Source organism: Cynocephalus volans, chromosome 3, assembly GCF_027409185.1.
Source record: "Cynocephalus volans isolate mCynVol1 chromosome 3, mCynVol1.pri, whole genome shotgun sequence".
NCBI classification, from domain to species: Eukaryota; Metazoa; Chordata; class Mammalia; order Dermoptera; family Cynocephalidae; genus Cynocephalus; species Cynocephalus volans.
Window position 1 is genome coordinate 92,304,865 of NC_084462.1, and position 16,391 is coordinate 92,321,255.

Here is a 16,391-nt window from a genome sequence, read left to right on the forward strand (position 1 = left end):
GCTGTGGCAGTGGCTGTCGTGGGCCACCCACAAGGAAGTGGTGTTTTTGGCATGCCTAGGACCCTGGGTGTGCTCTGTTTCAAAACTGAGCTTCTTAATCCAGCCATGCCCGATGTCTTTCCCAGACTTCCTACATACTTAAGCCCAATAAATTACTTTTTTTTGCAAGTGAGAAAATTTGAACAAATGCATTTCTTTCTTTTCTTTTACTCTCTAAGCAGAAATAGGACAGTGCTGAACCGGAAGGAAAGTTCCAAAGTAATCCTGATGTCTATAATTTTCCCAAGACACTGTGAGAACTTACCAAGGTTCAAATCCAAGTTCTACTTCTCATTTGACATGTTACCTTAAATATGTAGATTTATAAATTCTAGATTTGCAAATTGGATTCTAGAAAAGTTTTATCTTAACCATAACCATTTGATAACCATTCAATTACTGCTTTAGTCAGCTCAAGCTGCTATAACAAAATACCATTGATTGGGTTGCTTAAGCAATGGAAATTTCAATCTCCACAGTTCTGGAGATTGAAAGTCCAAGATCCAGTTGCCAGCATGGTCAGATTCTGGTGAGGGCTCTCTTCCTGGCTTGCAGAAGGCTGCCTTCTCACTGTGTCCTCACATGACAGAGAGAGAGAGAGAGAGAGAGAGAGAGAGACTTCTCTGGTGTCTCTTGTTATAAGGACACTAATCCTATAGTATCGGGGCCCCACGCCTATGGCCTCATTTAACCTTAGATACATCTGTAAAGGCTCTGTCTCCAAACACAGCCACAAAGGGACTTAGATCCTCAACATAAGAATTTTAGGGGGACACAAAGATGCATTCCCAAGCAATTACTATGTGTTTTTACAGTTATTGATGTTTAAGCACCTACTGTATTGTATTTGCACAGAAAAACCATTAGAGGGCGATACTTACTTAGAAAACAACCACTAATTAGTCAGCATAAGGTGAATTAGTAGGATGTAAGGATGGATTTGTGAGCTGAACTATTACCAAATTAGGGAGGTAAAGCTAATGAAATCAATTCTGCTGGAGTGAAAAAGCACACAACTGAGGTCCTTGAGTCTCTGCTCAGATAAGGGTATAGGGTGAGGAGAGTTTTCTGCCACAATTGTGTTAAATTTCAGAGCATGGTCCCCAGTCAACAGCAAGGAGCCTGCTGTGGGAGAAGGAGGGGCCCTGACTGACAGTATACAAGGTGGGGAGAGACGCCTAGGGCTGGTCAGCAGTTGTGGTCCCAGAGCCCTGTCCCATATCCTCCCATTGCCCCCAAAGGGAATTAGGTGACCTCTTACCTTTTTAATAAGGCCTGTCCTAAGAGCATCCCCTTCTCTCCTCTCCACCCCCCTGCCTCTTACCACCTCTCCCTCCAGTCTATTCCTCTCACTTTGTTGCTTTACTTCAGGCCTCTCTCTGTCATTTACAGACTATGCGTGCCAGCAGAGCCTCTGGCCTAAAGAGATTGCCAAAGTTTCCCAACTCCTGGAAGGTCTCCTTTAAACCTACCAAAAGGAATATTTATAACTGCTTTAGCCTGTGAGCTGGCTTTCATCAGCCATAGCAGGATCTGTTAATCACAGGCTTGAAATGCCAATTTTTCTTAAGTCAAAAGTACTATATGGTTTTACTCTGTGAATAAATCTGAGTAAAGTCCCATTGGGGCAGATGGCTGTGACTCCACTCCACAGTTGGCAGGGGTTTGGGAATTTAACCTCCTGACAGGGCTTCCCCTTCTATTCAGAATCTTCTTCTTTTCTGCTCTTCTTCCTTCCCGTGAGTGGTAACACAATTCATCACAGTCACCCAAGCTGGGAGTCATCCCAGCCTCCAAATATCTACCCTCACTAGTCACCCCAAGGCCCTGGACTTCCCTATCCCTATCCCTTCTACACTTATCCCTGTATCAAGAGAAAATGCTGGAAAACATCCAGTTCCATTTAGAGTTTAGACCCAGCCAATAAGGGACACTAGTGCCAGATTGGAAGACAGAAGAGAAGCCCTTCCCCCTCTGGCAATGGTGCGGGGTTGGGCAGGAGAGCATTTGCATCTGTAGACTGGAGGCTTGAGTCAGCTCTAGGCAACCTTCTGCAATCACCTACTTTGATGTGGCCAACAAACAGCCAAGATTACGGAGCCAGTATTTGCGCACCTGCAGCCTTCTGATCTCCTGAAAACCAACAGTAGTTTTTTATGTTTCTCGTTCCCCAGCCCTACCTAGAATTCTGTAAGCACCTACTTAGCAGTGTTCCAGAAGTCAGCAAGCTTTTTCTGTAAAGGGTCAGATAGTAAATATTTTAGCTTTGCAGGCTACATGTGGTCTCTGTCACAACTGCTCGACTCTGCCTTTTAGTGCAAAAGCACCCACAAACATCACATAACAAATAGGCACAACCGTGTTCCAACAAAACTTTATTTATAAGGACAGGCAGCAGGCTACATTTGGCACACAGGTCATAATTTGCCAAACTCTGTGATATTTAATTTGTTTCTGCTTAAACTATTATATAGTGGTTTCTGTTTTCCTGACTGATATGACAACCTAAATACCTATGAATTTTTTTCCTTCTCTTAGTGCCACTACCTTAGATCAAGCCCTCATCATCTTGAAGTTAGTTGGCCCTGGCCTTGGTCACCCTAATTGGAGTCTTCTCCCCAGTCCATACCTCACTCACACTGCTACAATCTCCTGTCATTCCTCCAAAAACTCCCTCAGCGAGGGAGAAATTGAGCAGGAGGAAGCTCTGGAGACAGGCATGAAGGGTTTAAGGGGGATTCCCCAGGTCAGCAGTCCCAGCACTGTGTCACTTCTGGGCTCCGAAGGCATCTGTCTGAGTTGGGAGCCCTCCACAGAGCAGGACCTCCCTTTCTCCCTGCCCTAGTCTTACCTTCTCTTCCTGCTGCCCACTCCTAATCATGGAGGCAGTCGCAAGGGAAAGCCTCTCTCTTTGCTAACCCCAAATTTGTGGATAAGGTGGTAAGGTTTCTGAGGCTAAGCTATTCTAGAATTCAGCATATTTGTTACATTACCCAGCTCAGAGGAATGAAAGCTGGAGACTAACGTGCTGGCCAACAGTAGTCACCGTTCCCTCCTGCCTTGGCAATGAATTCTGTCCAGCATGATGTGAACACAGAAGCAATTCCCTGATGCTTGGAGGTTTTATTGAGAAACAGACCCAGGAGGCTCAAGTTAACTCTGCCAAGGATTTCAAAGTTACTCCACCCATGCCTCAGCCATTCCCAGGAATCATATCCCAGTTCTCCAAAAATGCAGAAACCAACCTTGCCAGCACTTTTGTCCACATCCAAGTAGACAGTCCTGGCTGTATCATTTGGGGTGAATAGCCCACAACTCTCCCAGATTCCCACACTGAGAGCAAGCAGCCCGCCAGGAGCCAGGTCACAGCAGTCTCCAGCAGGAACTCCAGAAAGGCACAGAGTTTCTTTGCCAGGACTCAGAGAACAGGGCAAAATAATCCCACCCCTGCTTGTTTCACTAGCACCATGTGAAAGCAAATGAGAGGACAAGACCTGAGTTAGTCCCATTTGTGCACGATTCTCTCATTCTGGGACTGGAAAGCAGTGGAAGCAGAGTGATCTCTAGAGTGATCATAATCTATTGTCCAAACTAGGACATTTGGGAGAGTTAAAGGGGGCACTTTAAGTTATGCCAGGACAATAGCTGTTAAATAGGAAGCTCCCAGACAAACCAGAATGTGTGGTTGCCCGAGAAAACATCTTCCACCCCTGCTGACAGGTTAGGAGCCTGCTGCTAGGCTGGTACCCTGCTCTGTCCCAGAATGTGTGCCACTGAAGAAAGCCTACTTCCCACATCAATTTGTGGCCTCACTCAGCAAGATTCCTGGCATCCCAGGAAAGTAAGAGTGGGAGACTACCACTGGATCCACAAGAATGTGGGCAGGGCCCTTATCTTTCTAGTTCACCATTGCATCACCTGGGTAGAGAGTAGTGCTTGGCAGGTGGTAGGTGCTCGGTAGATATTTGTTGAATGAATGAATGAATGAATGAATGAATGGAGTTTCTAAAGTCATTGAGAACTTCAGGAAACCAGAGAGACTTGACAACCCTAGTAACACGTAAAAGGGCTTGTTGCATAGACTGCTATGCCCTTCCCTTTGGGGGAGTTTGTAAATATGAAATGTACCCAGCTTTAAAATGTCAGATTGAACTGAAGCTGTAAACTTCCACAATAAACTGATTGGGAACAAATTATTTTGAAGGCACTGCTGAGCTTCAAATAAACTGGAATTATTTCCTGCAATATGTCCAGTGTGAACTTATTCAAAACTCTATTGGCCAAAGTTCTTACTAAATTGAGCAAATGCTTGCCACACACATCGGGATTCCTCTAACCCCAATCTCATTGTGTTAGTTCTCTAAGAAACAGGTGCCATGAGAGAAATATATTTGCAAGAGATTTAGTGGGGGAAATGCCAGTGAAGGATACAGGAGAAGGAACAGGAGATGGCAAGGCTGATCTTCAGATCACATAGAGGTAAAACCCTTGAGAAGGGAGAGGGGGAAGGAAGGAGGACTGGATAAGAGAATATCAGTCTTAGCGCAGTTCTAAGAAAGCTTCAGCCTGGTTGATGGGGAGTCCTGGAGCCAAAGTTGCCCTGCAGAGAAGTCCCGCTCCCCAAGGAGTAGGCTGGCACTAGTACCCCACCATGTTCAATCACTGGCTTGGAGAAAGCATAACTCAGCACCAATAGGGTGGTGGGACCAGAGGAGTGGCAGCTGGGCTCACAGTCCACCAAGCTCCCGCAGCAGGAGTTCTAAGCAGCACATGTTCAGGCCTACCGTGCACTGTGTTTGAAACAATATTGTCCCTGGAATGACTCTTTTTCTGTCAATCCAAATAGGCTCTGTGAAATTATGCCAGATATAAGTTGAATAGTCATAGTAGCTAACAAGTAATCTGTCCCACCACCACCATCTTTTTCTCCCAAGTACTATAACTTTTCATTCCCACCAGTCAAGATAAAATTTTCTCATAGAACTCAATCAATGACAAACTTTTATTTAGAAAACAGAAGTCTACTCTTTCATTTGAATGTTTCCAAAGAATAAAGCCCATCCTGGGCAGCCTACATGGTGGCTGTTCATGGGTACTGAAGAGGGAGGCATTTGGTCACCATTATCCAGCAAAAAACTCTTTACAGTGTTAGGTTCCCAGTAGTTCATGCTGCTGTTGATCCATCAGAGACTGATTTTGTTCCAGAAGCCATCCAAAAAGAACAAGGGCTGAGCCATCCTTAACTCATACCCAGATGGAACAACTTCCGCAGAAAGGCTGGTCCTCCCCAGTAACCCCTGTAAGAAATAACATAGAAAAGATATTCACAGCAAAAGAGATGGAGTGACTTCAGCCAGCAGGATGTTGAAAGGGGAGCCAGGCTGCTCACAGAGCGTACTTATCAGCACGTAAAGCACGATTTGTCTAGTGAGGTAGAAAGATCCCATGGCCAGGAGGGACAATCTGCTTTGACACTGATTTGCTGTGTGATTCAGCAAACCTGCACGAAGCCTCTACTACGTGCAAACTGCTGTCCTCTCTGCTTTCCTTTGCTCATAAATTAACTGTAGGTCAGGATTTCTCAACCTTGGCCCTATTGACATTTTGGACCAGATAATTCTTTGTTCTGGGGGCTGACCTGTGCATTGTAGGATGATTTGCAGCACCCCCGGCCTCTGCTCACTAGATGCCAGTAGCACCCCTTCAGTTGTGACAACCAAAAATGTCTCCAGATATTGCCACACGTCTCCTGGGGGAGCAAAATTGCCTTTGGGTGAGGACCACTGGTGTAGATATCCTGACCTACCTATCTCACATGGGTTTGGAAAAGTCAAATGAGATCATTTTCTGGAACAAAGAAGAGGAACTATTAATTTTCATTACTCTAGTTATCAAATGCCTACTACGGGTTATCTCTTTATGTGTTATCTCATTAATCTCCATCTGGTGAGGTAAACAATGTTACTTTCATTTTGCAGATAAGAAACTTAAACACAGACTTTAAGCAGCTTGCTCTAGGACACAAAGCTAGTAAATGGCGGACTCAAATACAGGTCCGACTCCAAAGCCTACGCTCTTAATCACGTTTTATTTTTCCTGCAACATAATGGAAACAAAAGTAAGGTAGCAGAGGAGAAATACTTGACATGTGAAAGTCAGATCTTGGAAGGGCCAGATAGATCATGGAAGACAAAAGACATGGTCACTGCCAATGAAGAGAACAGGCTGTATCCCTGCGGGTGGTAGGTGTGCTACAGGCCCCTTTACTCACCCTGGAACCAGGCGATGCACTAACCTTAGCAACATATTCCAGTACAGGAAAGGCATCATGTCAGCTTTCATGAGGTACATGGAAAGTCGCTCTTTGCTCTGATCAAAGGGGAAGGTTTCCAGCGGCTGAGCATTATAGTCAAACTCCGCAAGAATCACCCGGTTGTAGCTGGTCACCAGTGGACACGATGTGTAGCCATCATACTGAAATTGTAAATGAGACTGAGTTGGAAAGATTTTTTTTCATGGTATTATGTAAACACGTTAGAACTGCTCTGAGTGATTGTAATTTTTTTGGACATTCTAATTTTTTTGTAATTGTGAAAAATGTCAATTATATACAAAAAAAAATAGTACTAAAGGCAAAAATTGAAGTGCCCATATTGAAGAAACTAATTAAGAAAGTGTCAAACTTGTGAGAAAACACTGCTTTCATGTAAAATGGGAGATAATTAAGATAATGATTCTTACAAGGCATACAAACCTTCCTCGTTGGCGTTCGATGCTTCATAATCATGGAAATTGTTCTATCCAGGATTCCTGACTGGGCAGCTACAAGAGAAATGGAAAAGTCAGAAAAATATAAGCACCTAGATTTTCTACGAAAACTAATCAGCTAATAACTTCAATGTCAACAAGTTAAGAAGATTCCACTCCCCGCTCCTCTAGATTGTGACTAAAACATGACCTTCTTACTTGAAGTTGTGACTAACCGAGGGGGTTCTTGGATTCATCAAAGACCCACACAGATGTTTCTGCAGGTTTGAAATGAAAGAGCTATCTCCCTCCAGCAGGACTGAAAGGATGGCCCTGCCCCAGCCCCACTCCTCCTCCTGGGGGTGGATGGCTGTCGGCTTGGCTGTGTGCCAGTGTCCCTTGGCCGTCCAGGATATCCCTGTGTTCCTGTTCACAGACAGCCTGGACTGGTCGCCCCAGGCATATCCGGTTGGGCAAAGCGCTGGGCTTTCCTCTCTACTGGATCGCGCTGGCTGAGGCTGGACCAGACAGGTATAGTATATTTATACATGTCTCTCTCTATACATATATATATATGTAATATATATGTATATAATATATATATTTGTTTTTCAAAGGCAAGAGTGGGGAGACTGCCTTTTCTGTTATGAAAATGTTCAAATTCTGTTGTTTCATCTATTCCATCACACACGTCATGTTTTTTCTGGAGTATTTTTAGAGCAGACATCATACCAATTCACCTATATTTCTATGTGTATCTATGATAGATTGGGGATTTTTTTAACAACAATACGATAGCATTTTCACAACTAGAAATATTAGCAATAATTCCTCAATATCATCTGTGTTCAATTTTGGGTAATTAAGATTGTCTTTTTAAAGATACAAACAGTTTGTGTCTCTAGAGCTAGAACATGGGGTTTACTTTTGAGAAAAGATGGCTTACCTTTATATTGTAAAATGCTCATAAAAGTATTATTCTGTAATCACCCAAATCAGGGGTCAGCAAACATTTTCAATAAAGAAAAATGATAAGCCTTACAGGCTAAGAGGCAAAATCAAAGATATTACATAAGAAGAGAAAAAAATGAAGATTTTCACAAAAAAAAATCTTATTAATAAAATTCAAAATATAATAATCTTTTCTAGTATAGGACTACTAATGAGAAGAATGGTATTCTTTTTCTTAGGAAGAGAAAGAGTTCATGACCCCTATTATCCAATTGATTATAAATGTTCAACTGTAGAAACCATGCTTAGCCAGCTGTACAGAAAAAGGCAGTAGAATATATCTGCTGCAGATTGTAGTTTGCTGACACTCAAATCAAAAAAGCAATGAGTTTTTTTCTAGAATGAGGGGGTTCAAAAAAATGAGTAAATATCTCTGCTTAAAAATATTAAATGTAATTAAAAATATTAAGTCTTTATTGTAGACAAAGCAATATTTCTAAAGATCATATTTCCCTTTCAGAAAACTTTATTCCTCTTTGGGAGTCATAAACAGTTTGGAATCTGTACTGAGGAGACCTGTGGAGGCCCCTGCAGCAGCACCAAGGTCAACTGAGAAGGAGAGAAGATGGCAGGTGAGTACCGCTGCAGAGAGGTTAGGCCTGTGGATGCAGGAAGCATCATACTCAGTGTCCGGGTTTAAAGTGTGTCTGTGTGCAGGCATATGTGAGTTGTGGGTTTTCTTCTTTTATCGCAATCCCCTTCTGTTACACCTAAGCCTTCAGTTAACTTTTGTTCAAAACCACTGCTGTGGATGGAAATGGCCCCCCAAAACTCACTGAAATTTGATCTCCATTGTAACAGTGTTAAGAGAGTGGGAAATCAGATTATGGTATTTAAAAGATGGGGCCTTTAAGAGGTGATTAGATTGTGAGGACTGTGCCTTCCTGAATGGATTGATCCATTCACAGAGCGATACATGTGACTCTGATGGCTTTATAAGGAGAGCAAGTGAGAAGGTTAACTCACTCTTGCTCAGGCCATTTTCTCACCATGTGACATCCTGCATCATTGTAGAAGGCCCTCACCAGATGTGTGCTCTGGACTGTGGATTTCCCAGCCTCCAAAACTGTAAGATTCAGTTTCAGGTATTCTGTTATAAGCAACAGAAATGGACTAATTTGCCAAACCCTGGTCTTGGCTGTGCTGCAGGTGATTAAGGAAGAGTCCTGAGGCAGAGAGAAGCAGAGCAAGAGGCAGGAGCCCCAGAAAAGCCAGATCCAACATGGCAAGATGGAGTCTCACTCACAATAGCATAGTGGTCTGGAGGGAGGCTGTGTGGCAAGTAAATCCAAGGATGGATTTGTGGAATGAGTGTAATAAGCATTGCCTAGGGATACTCAGAGATTTCGGGGAGGGGAATCTAATAAGAAGTGCAGATCTACTTGGGGACAGCTAGAACTACTGTTTAGACATTAAAGAGCAAATACATTTTCACATATATGAAATAACGAACAGCATTCATTTTCTTATTGGTTATGAATATTCATGAATACAAAGCTGATTGTCACCCCTCGTGGTGCCCATGATGTCAGGGCCAGAGTCATACTGGCAGCATACCCATTACCACAAATTGCATTTGTGCCCCATGACCCCCACCCAATTATACCCAACCTCACTCTCCCTGCCTCTTTCCCCCCAACTCCACTTTGTGTCCCTAGGTATGTTCTCTCCCTCTGCAAGTCCAATGCACTGCTGTGGTCTTTCTTTCCTTCCTTCTTTCTCTCTTAGCTCCCACATCTAAGTGAGTACATGTGGTATTATCCATCTGTGCTTTGCTTATTTCACTCAATGTAAGTTTCTCCAAGCTCATCCATGTTGTTGCAAATGGGAGTATTTCATTCTCTTTTATGGCCGAGTAGTATTTCTATTTATATATGGTGTATATATACCACAGTTCCCTTATCCAATCATCTATCGATAGACATTTAGGTTGGTTTCATGTCTTGGCTATTGTAAACAGAGCTGTGATGAACATGGGAGTGCAGGTATCCCTTCGACATGATGATTTCCATTCATCTGGGTTTATACCCAGAAGTGGGATAGCTGGATCATATGGAAGATCTATCTGTAGTTATTTGAGAAACCTCCATATTGTTTTCCATAGTGGTTATACTAATTTACAGTCCCACCAACAGTGCAGGAGCATTCCCTTCTCTCCACACCCTTGCCCGCATTTGTTATTCACTGTCTTTTTGATTATAGCCAGTCTACCTGGGATGAGGTGGTATCTCAATGTAGTTTTAATTTGCATTTCCCTGATGACTAGTGATGTTGAGCATGTTTTCATGTACTTGTTGACCATTTGTATGTCTTCCTTTGAAAAATGTCTATTCAGGTCCTTTGCCCACTTTTTAATTGGGTTGTTTTTTTACTGTATAATTGCTTGAGTTCCTTGTATATTATGGATATTAATCCCTTGCCTGATACATAGTTAGCAAAAATTTTCTCCCACTCTGTAGGTTGTCATTCCACTCTGTTGATTGTTTCCTTTGCTGTGCAGAAGCTTTTTAGTTTGATATAGTCCCATTTGTTTATTTTTTTCTTTTACTGCTTGTGCTTTCAGGCTCTTGTTCATAAAGTCTGTGCCCAGACCTAGTTGCTGAAGTGTTTCACCTATATTTTCCCTTATAATGTTATACTTTCAGGACTTATACTTAAGTCTTTAATCCATTTTGAATTGATTTCAGTGCATAGTGAGAGGTGCATATCTAGTTTCATTCTTTTGCATATGGATATCCAGTTTTCTCAGAACCACTTGTTGAAGAGGCAGTCTTTTCCCCAATGTAGATTTTTGTTGCCTTTGTCCAATATCAGATGGCTGTAAGCCTGAAGGGTGATTTCTGTGTTCTCAATTCTGCTCCACTGGTCTGAATGTCTATTTTTATACCAGTACCATGCTGTTTGGGTTACAACAGCTTTGTAGTATAATTTAAAGTCAGGTAGTGTTATGCCTCCAGCTTTATTTTTTTTTGCTCAGGATTGCTTTGGCTATTTGGGGTCTTTTGTTGTTCCATATGAGAGAGTAAGATTGTTTTTTCCATTTCTGTGAAGAATGTCATTGTATTTTGATGGGGATTACATTGAATCTGTAGATCACTTTGGGTAGTATAGACATTTTCACAATGTTAATTCTTCCAATCCAAGAGCATGGAATATCTTTCCATCTTTTTGTGTCTTCTTTAATTTCTTTCAGAAGTGCTTTGTAGTTCTCATTGTAGAGGTCTTTCACCTCCTTGGTTAAATTGATCTCTAGGTATTTTATTTTTTTCATGACAGTTGTAAATGGGCTTACTTTCTTTATTTCTCTTTCTGTTAGTTCATTATTTGAGTATATAAGTGCAACTGATTTTGAGGCATTTATTTTGTATCCTGCAATGTTTCTGAAGTTATTAACCAGCTCTAGAAGTTTTTTTTAGAAAAAAAAAAGAAGTAACAGAGCATTCACTGCAGTACTGCTTGAAATAAAAATGGGTTAGAAACAACCCAGATATAAATTAAGGGTGAACTCATCAAATAAGTTCTGGAGCAACCATACAATGGAACACAGACTAAAAAAAACAGATGTTAAAACAAGGGGGATGCTCTCTACCTGGTTAGGGGGAATATAGAAGCTGAGCAGATGGAAGGCAGGACAGGGAGCAAGACTTTTCACTTATAACTTTATGTTTAATCATATTAAATGTCATCTATTTGAAACATTGAATTAAATGTTTGCTTGTTTGAAGTAGGCTAAAAGCTGGGTAATCTGGGCCTCACATCACAGGTATTTTCACCACATAAATTCAGCAGATTTACATTAAGTGAATGTAAATTCAAAGTACCATCCCACAGACTACCTGTAAATTACAAATACAAAAGGTACTTTTACAACGGAGAAAAAAACAGTGGACAACCCTTAACCCAGTGATGAAATCTAGCTCCACCAAAAATAAGACAAATTAACACGACAGGCTCCTGAGGTGCCTCACCAGGAGGTACAGCCTCATGTATGGAGATTCTTGCCAAAAAATATAACCTGAATCTAACCATAAGAAAACAACTAGACAATTCTGAATTGTGGGATATTCCACAAGATTACCAGCCTGAACTCTTCAAAAATGCCAGTGTCATAAAAGTAAAACAACAAATGTTAGAAGGCCTGTTCTAGATTAAAGAAGGTAAAGAGACAGAGCCATGACAGCCAGTGGTCCTTGACTGGCTAGTGGATTTAAGGAGGTGGGGGAGTGGGGCACTACAAGGGACTTTTTTAGGAAAATTGGGGATATTCAAACTGGATAGTATATGAGATGATTTTATTATACAATGGATAATAAATAATTGGACACAATAATTGTCTTGTAGATATGGAGGTAAATGTCCTCCCCCTTAGGAGATGCAGGTTGAAGTATTTATGGTGAAGGAGCATGATGCTTAAACTGACTTTCAAATGACTCAGCAAGAAAAATGCACATAAATAGAGTGATGAGGCAAATGTTACAAAATACTAATAATTGGTTAATGCCTGAAGGGTATATGAGTATTCATAGTACTTCCTTTCAAATTTCTCATAGGTTTGAGATTTTTTAAATAAAAAGTTGGGAGGAAATTACTATGAATAATGAAGAAGACATTCAGTGTTGTGGGTTTCCTAGAAAGTCTTTCTTGAGGTTGAAATAGTCAGTGGAAGTAACATGTTTCTACAGGTGTGTGATTCACACAAAACACAACCATACCCGTCAGCAGGGAGGTCTGTGTTTTATAGCTTCTGGAGAAGATAGTTCCTGTCTGGGGAGTACAGGATCTAAAAGGCAATTTTCCCCATCACTCCCTGCTAGTGCAGAATATCAAGGTGAAGAATTTAGTTTCCCAAGCTGAGGCCTTAATTTTGTACCAATGAGGGCATGCTCCACTGTATTTGTCTTAAAAGAACAATTTTCTGGTCTGCAAGTTTCATTGACTCGCATGTGTTTTCCGGAGAAACAAATGCTTCCCTAGCTTTACGGTGTTTCAGGCAGAAGAAAAACAGGCAACCTGCCAGGCATTAGAGGCAAAGAATGCCAGAGATGCAAGTATGGCAGTATGACAAGTAACTCAATTCCAGAGAGCTGGAAAAGTGTTGCCTTTCTCCTGAAAAGAACCTCTCTGACCTAGAAAAGGCAGATAAGATCATGCTGCTCTGGGGGAAAGCTCTCAAAAGATATTTTCCTCTTTATACAACACTAGCTTCATTCGTTCTGTCTGAGGGAGGTCAAAGTCACTGTTAGGCCACAAAATTGTCTTCATTACTAGCAGAATGCTATTTTTTGTTTTTGCTATGATGGTGTCTTGGAGTCACATCATTTTGAGAGGAGGAGAAACAGAGCTGGTTATCTTACCTACTGCAGCTGCGGTCTTTGATGTAGGAAGGTTGGTGCAGTCCCCAATCCCAAACACATTTGGGTATTTCTTGTGCTGCAGGGTTTCTTTATCCACGTCCACCCAGCCAGCAGCATCAGCCAAAGGACTTGTCTTGAGGACATCTGGTGGGCTCATTGGCGGTGTGACATGAAGCATTTCATACTACACAAAAGGAGAGCATCCAAATTTGCATTTTTTTTCAATATTTCTACAGCCCCACAAGCTCTCCCCTGACCTTCCTTACTCCATATACTGTACCATGGCTGCATGGAACTTCATACAATTAGTGCTTATACCAATCTGTACATTCTCCTAGATCTTATGTGTTCCCATGAAGGATGGTGATAAACTAAATAGCCATTCTCTCAGTGAACATAGTCTCCCCATAGAGTCCACGTGATCCCTGTGGCTACTGGCATGGGGAATCAGATATTAGAGTAACACTAATACTCTGAAAAAATCCACTGATGTTTCTGTTATTAATAAAATTAAAGACATGGTATATTTCAATTGCTCTCTCCCTGACCCTTAGCTGTCAACTTGCAAAGTCCAGCACTTCAGTTTTATCCTGTAAGGAGATGCTCGGAGTCCCTAAGACTTGTAAAGACCACATGAGAAGCTTGAAAGTGAGCATCATTCCCAAAAATGGTCAGCTCTCAAAACACATAAAGGAAACTGTCAACATACCAATTTAAGCTGAAAAGGGGAGTGACAAGAATGTTAGGAAAGAAAAGTCTGATTCAGTACTGGGTTTACTGAGCCGTGCAGAGGGCAGGGGTGGGTTTCTTTTTCCAAAACACTTTGTATCAAGTTTACCCTGTGGAAATAGTGCACTGACCCACCCTAATCACTTTTGATGGCTTATTTAACTTTTTGTTTATTACTCTTCCACTTTTTGTAGTTCTTTCTTTGTATTTAGTTTTAATGAACTCCATCTAGCAACTTCAATTTGATAGTGTGTCCACTTGAAGACACACTGATTCAAACATTTACATAACATTTCATTAGGGTAAAACCTTTAGCATTTTAAGACGATTCTAACCTTGTGATAGTCAATAGCCCCTGGTGTCTATAAGGAGGCCCATGTCCTCACCAGGGCTCAGCAATCACTGATGGCAATAGGAATTAGGAAGATGACGGTGTTTATTCCAACTCTCAGACAATTATAAGCTTAATTAATCTTAAGGAAGCAGTGCTGCAAATTGTGCTCCTCTACAGGGTAATCTAGGGTGGCTTTGGGGGGCATGGGTCCCTGAGGACAGGTCTGTTAATGGATGTGGGGACTGAATGCATGTCTGCAGAATAATGGATGAAACAGTCAACAACCATCATCCACCAAATTATTAAGGCCCTGTCCATATTTCTGCAGTCAACTAGAACTACTTTTCTGAACTGAGGTCTACACCTTACTACAGTCTGAGGTCTACACCTTACTACTATCTGATGGAGCCAATGTGCTTGAATTTCACAAGTACACATGAATTCTATATGTTCTTTTCTAGAAGAAAAATTAAATGTTTTCACATAATAATCATAAAGGCATGGAGTTTTACTTGAGCTAACATCCTACACAAAATAAATACTAGGGTATGCTTTATGAGTTTGTTAAAAATTAACATTGGCACTCAGTTGTAGCTTGTTCTTTATCCATTATTTATTTCCATAAACTATACATGATAAATAACTTGGTTCTCCTTCATTAAACATAATCCATTCAGAGTAGTGGTTTTCAAACTTTAGTGATTACACATGGCATTTGGAAGACTTGTAGAAAACACAGGTTCCTGGGCCCCATCACCCCAAGATCTCAATCTAGTAAGTCATCATGAAGCACAGGAATCTGCACTTTAACAAAGTCCACTGTCATTCTGACACATGAAACCTGTGGATAACATTCTTAGAAGCTCTGGCTTGAAGGAAAAGGTTTGTTTACAATGAAAATAGAATGCTATTACTTGGACAAATCGCTTCACCTCTCAGGTCTTCGATTTGCTTTTCCATAAAGAAATGCATTAGACTAGATAATCTTCAAAGTCCCTTCTAGTTCTAGGACTCTATGACATTAAACAAGTTTAGATTTTTAAAAACTTAGGAGACTTGGATCACTTCACAAGCTCTCTGTTAAAGATCCAAGATAAGACTTTTGGGTACATCTAATTCTTTACAGCACTTGTTCTCAAACCTGGTGGGACATAAAAACTATTAGGGGAATTTCTGAAACTCCCCCATCCTCACTCTGCACCCCAGACCAATTAAATATCAATTAAATCAAAATATCTCTGGGTAAGACCCAGGCATCAGCACATTTTAAAAGCTCCCCCAGGTGATTCCAATGCACAGCCAGGGTTGAGAGCCACTGTTTTAAATCCTTCTGGTAGATTTTCAGAAATTCAGGTTTTAAGAGCGGAATTGAAAGAATACCTGACCTGAAGTCCTATAATTCAAAAGGGAAACAAATATCTTCTTTCTTTAGCAACACTTCAGAAAAACAATAACCATGCATTTATCTAAGTCCCTATCTGCAACCTCAACTATCCAGAGCACAGCTGAGAACCAAAGTGCAAAAGTCTAAATAATAAAGTTAATTTCATGCATTTAAGCTCATACACTTTGCTTATAAATGTATGCTTTGGGCCCCCACTCATAGCCCATTCACTTTTACTTTACATAAAAACATAAAATTTAACAAGTTTGGCTCTCTTGTTTTCTAGCCAATAAATAATTTGAAGCAGCAATTTAAAAGTGCTAAAGCTGGAAGGGCCTTCCAAAGTCCCTCACGATTGCCTGACAGCCAGGAAAAAGAAAAACTGGAAAACTACAAAAAAAGACACACATAAAAACAAAGAACAGGGTAGTGTGAGACACTTTTGTAAGGTGAAAACTAGCCCTAAACAACCCAGTAGGCCATGTGAGCATATCTATATAAGAGCTATTCAAAATGATGACCCTGGGGCAGCGCCGAGAACACGGAAGGCAACAAACCAGAGACAGAGCGAGCGCCCGACCTGGCACAGCACTGTGAGTGATCCCTGGCAAAGCTCTGTTCGGGGGGTGGATGCCCACGCGGCTCCCCGCCTGCACCACCAGGCCACTCATTGCCCCGGTGCTGCCTCCATTTTCCCAGGTGCGGGCAGCTCCGCCCTGCTCGGCCATCACTGAGCCCATTTGCTTGGCCTGGCGCGGGGCTTTCCGGACCCTGCGGGCCGACCTCCTCTCCC

General features: G+C 41.6%; 1 protein-coding gene across 1 annotated transcript in view; it reads right to left on the reverse strand.

The window, feature by feature from the left end:
• Positions 1-5,064: 5,064 nt before the first annotated feature.
• Positions 5,065-16,391, reverse strand: part of SQOR (sulfide quinone oxidoreductase) — a 57,888-nt gene continuing 46,561 nt past the window's right edge. Inside the window, exons 7-10 of the mRNA XM_063091108.1 lie at positions 13,152-13,335; positions 6,794-6,861; positions 6,335-6,513; positions 5,065-5,336 (exon numbers count right to left, since the gene is read on the reverse strand). Of these exons, the coding sequence (XP_062947178.1) occupies positions 5,279-5,336; positions 6,335-6,513; positions 6,794-6,861; positions 13,152-13,335 (489 nt within the window). The 3' untranslated portion in view covers positions 5,065-5,278. The remainder of the gene's footprint in view (positions 5,337-6,334; positions 6,514-6,793; positions 6,862-13,151; positions 13,336-16,391) is intronic.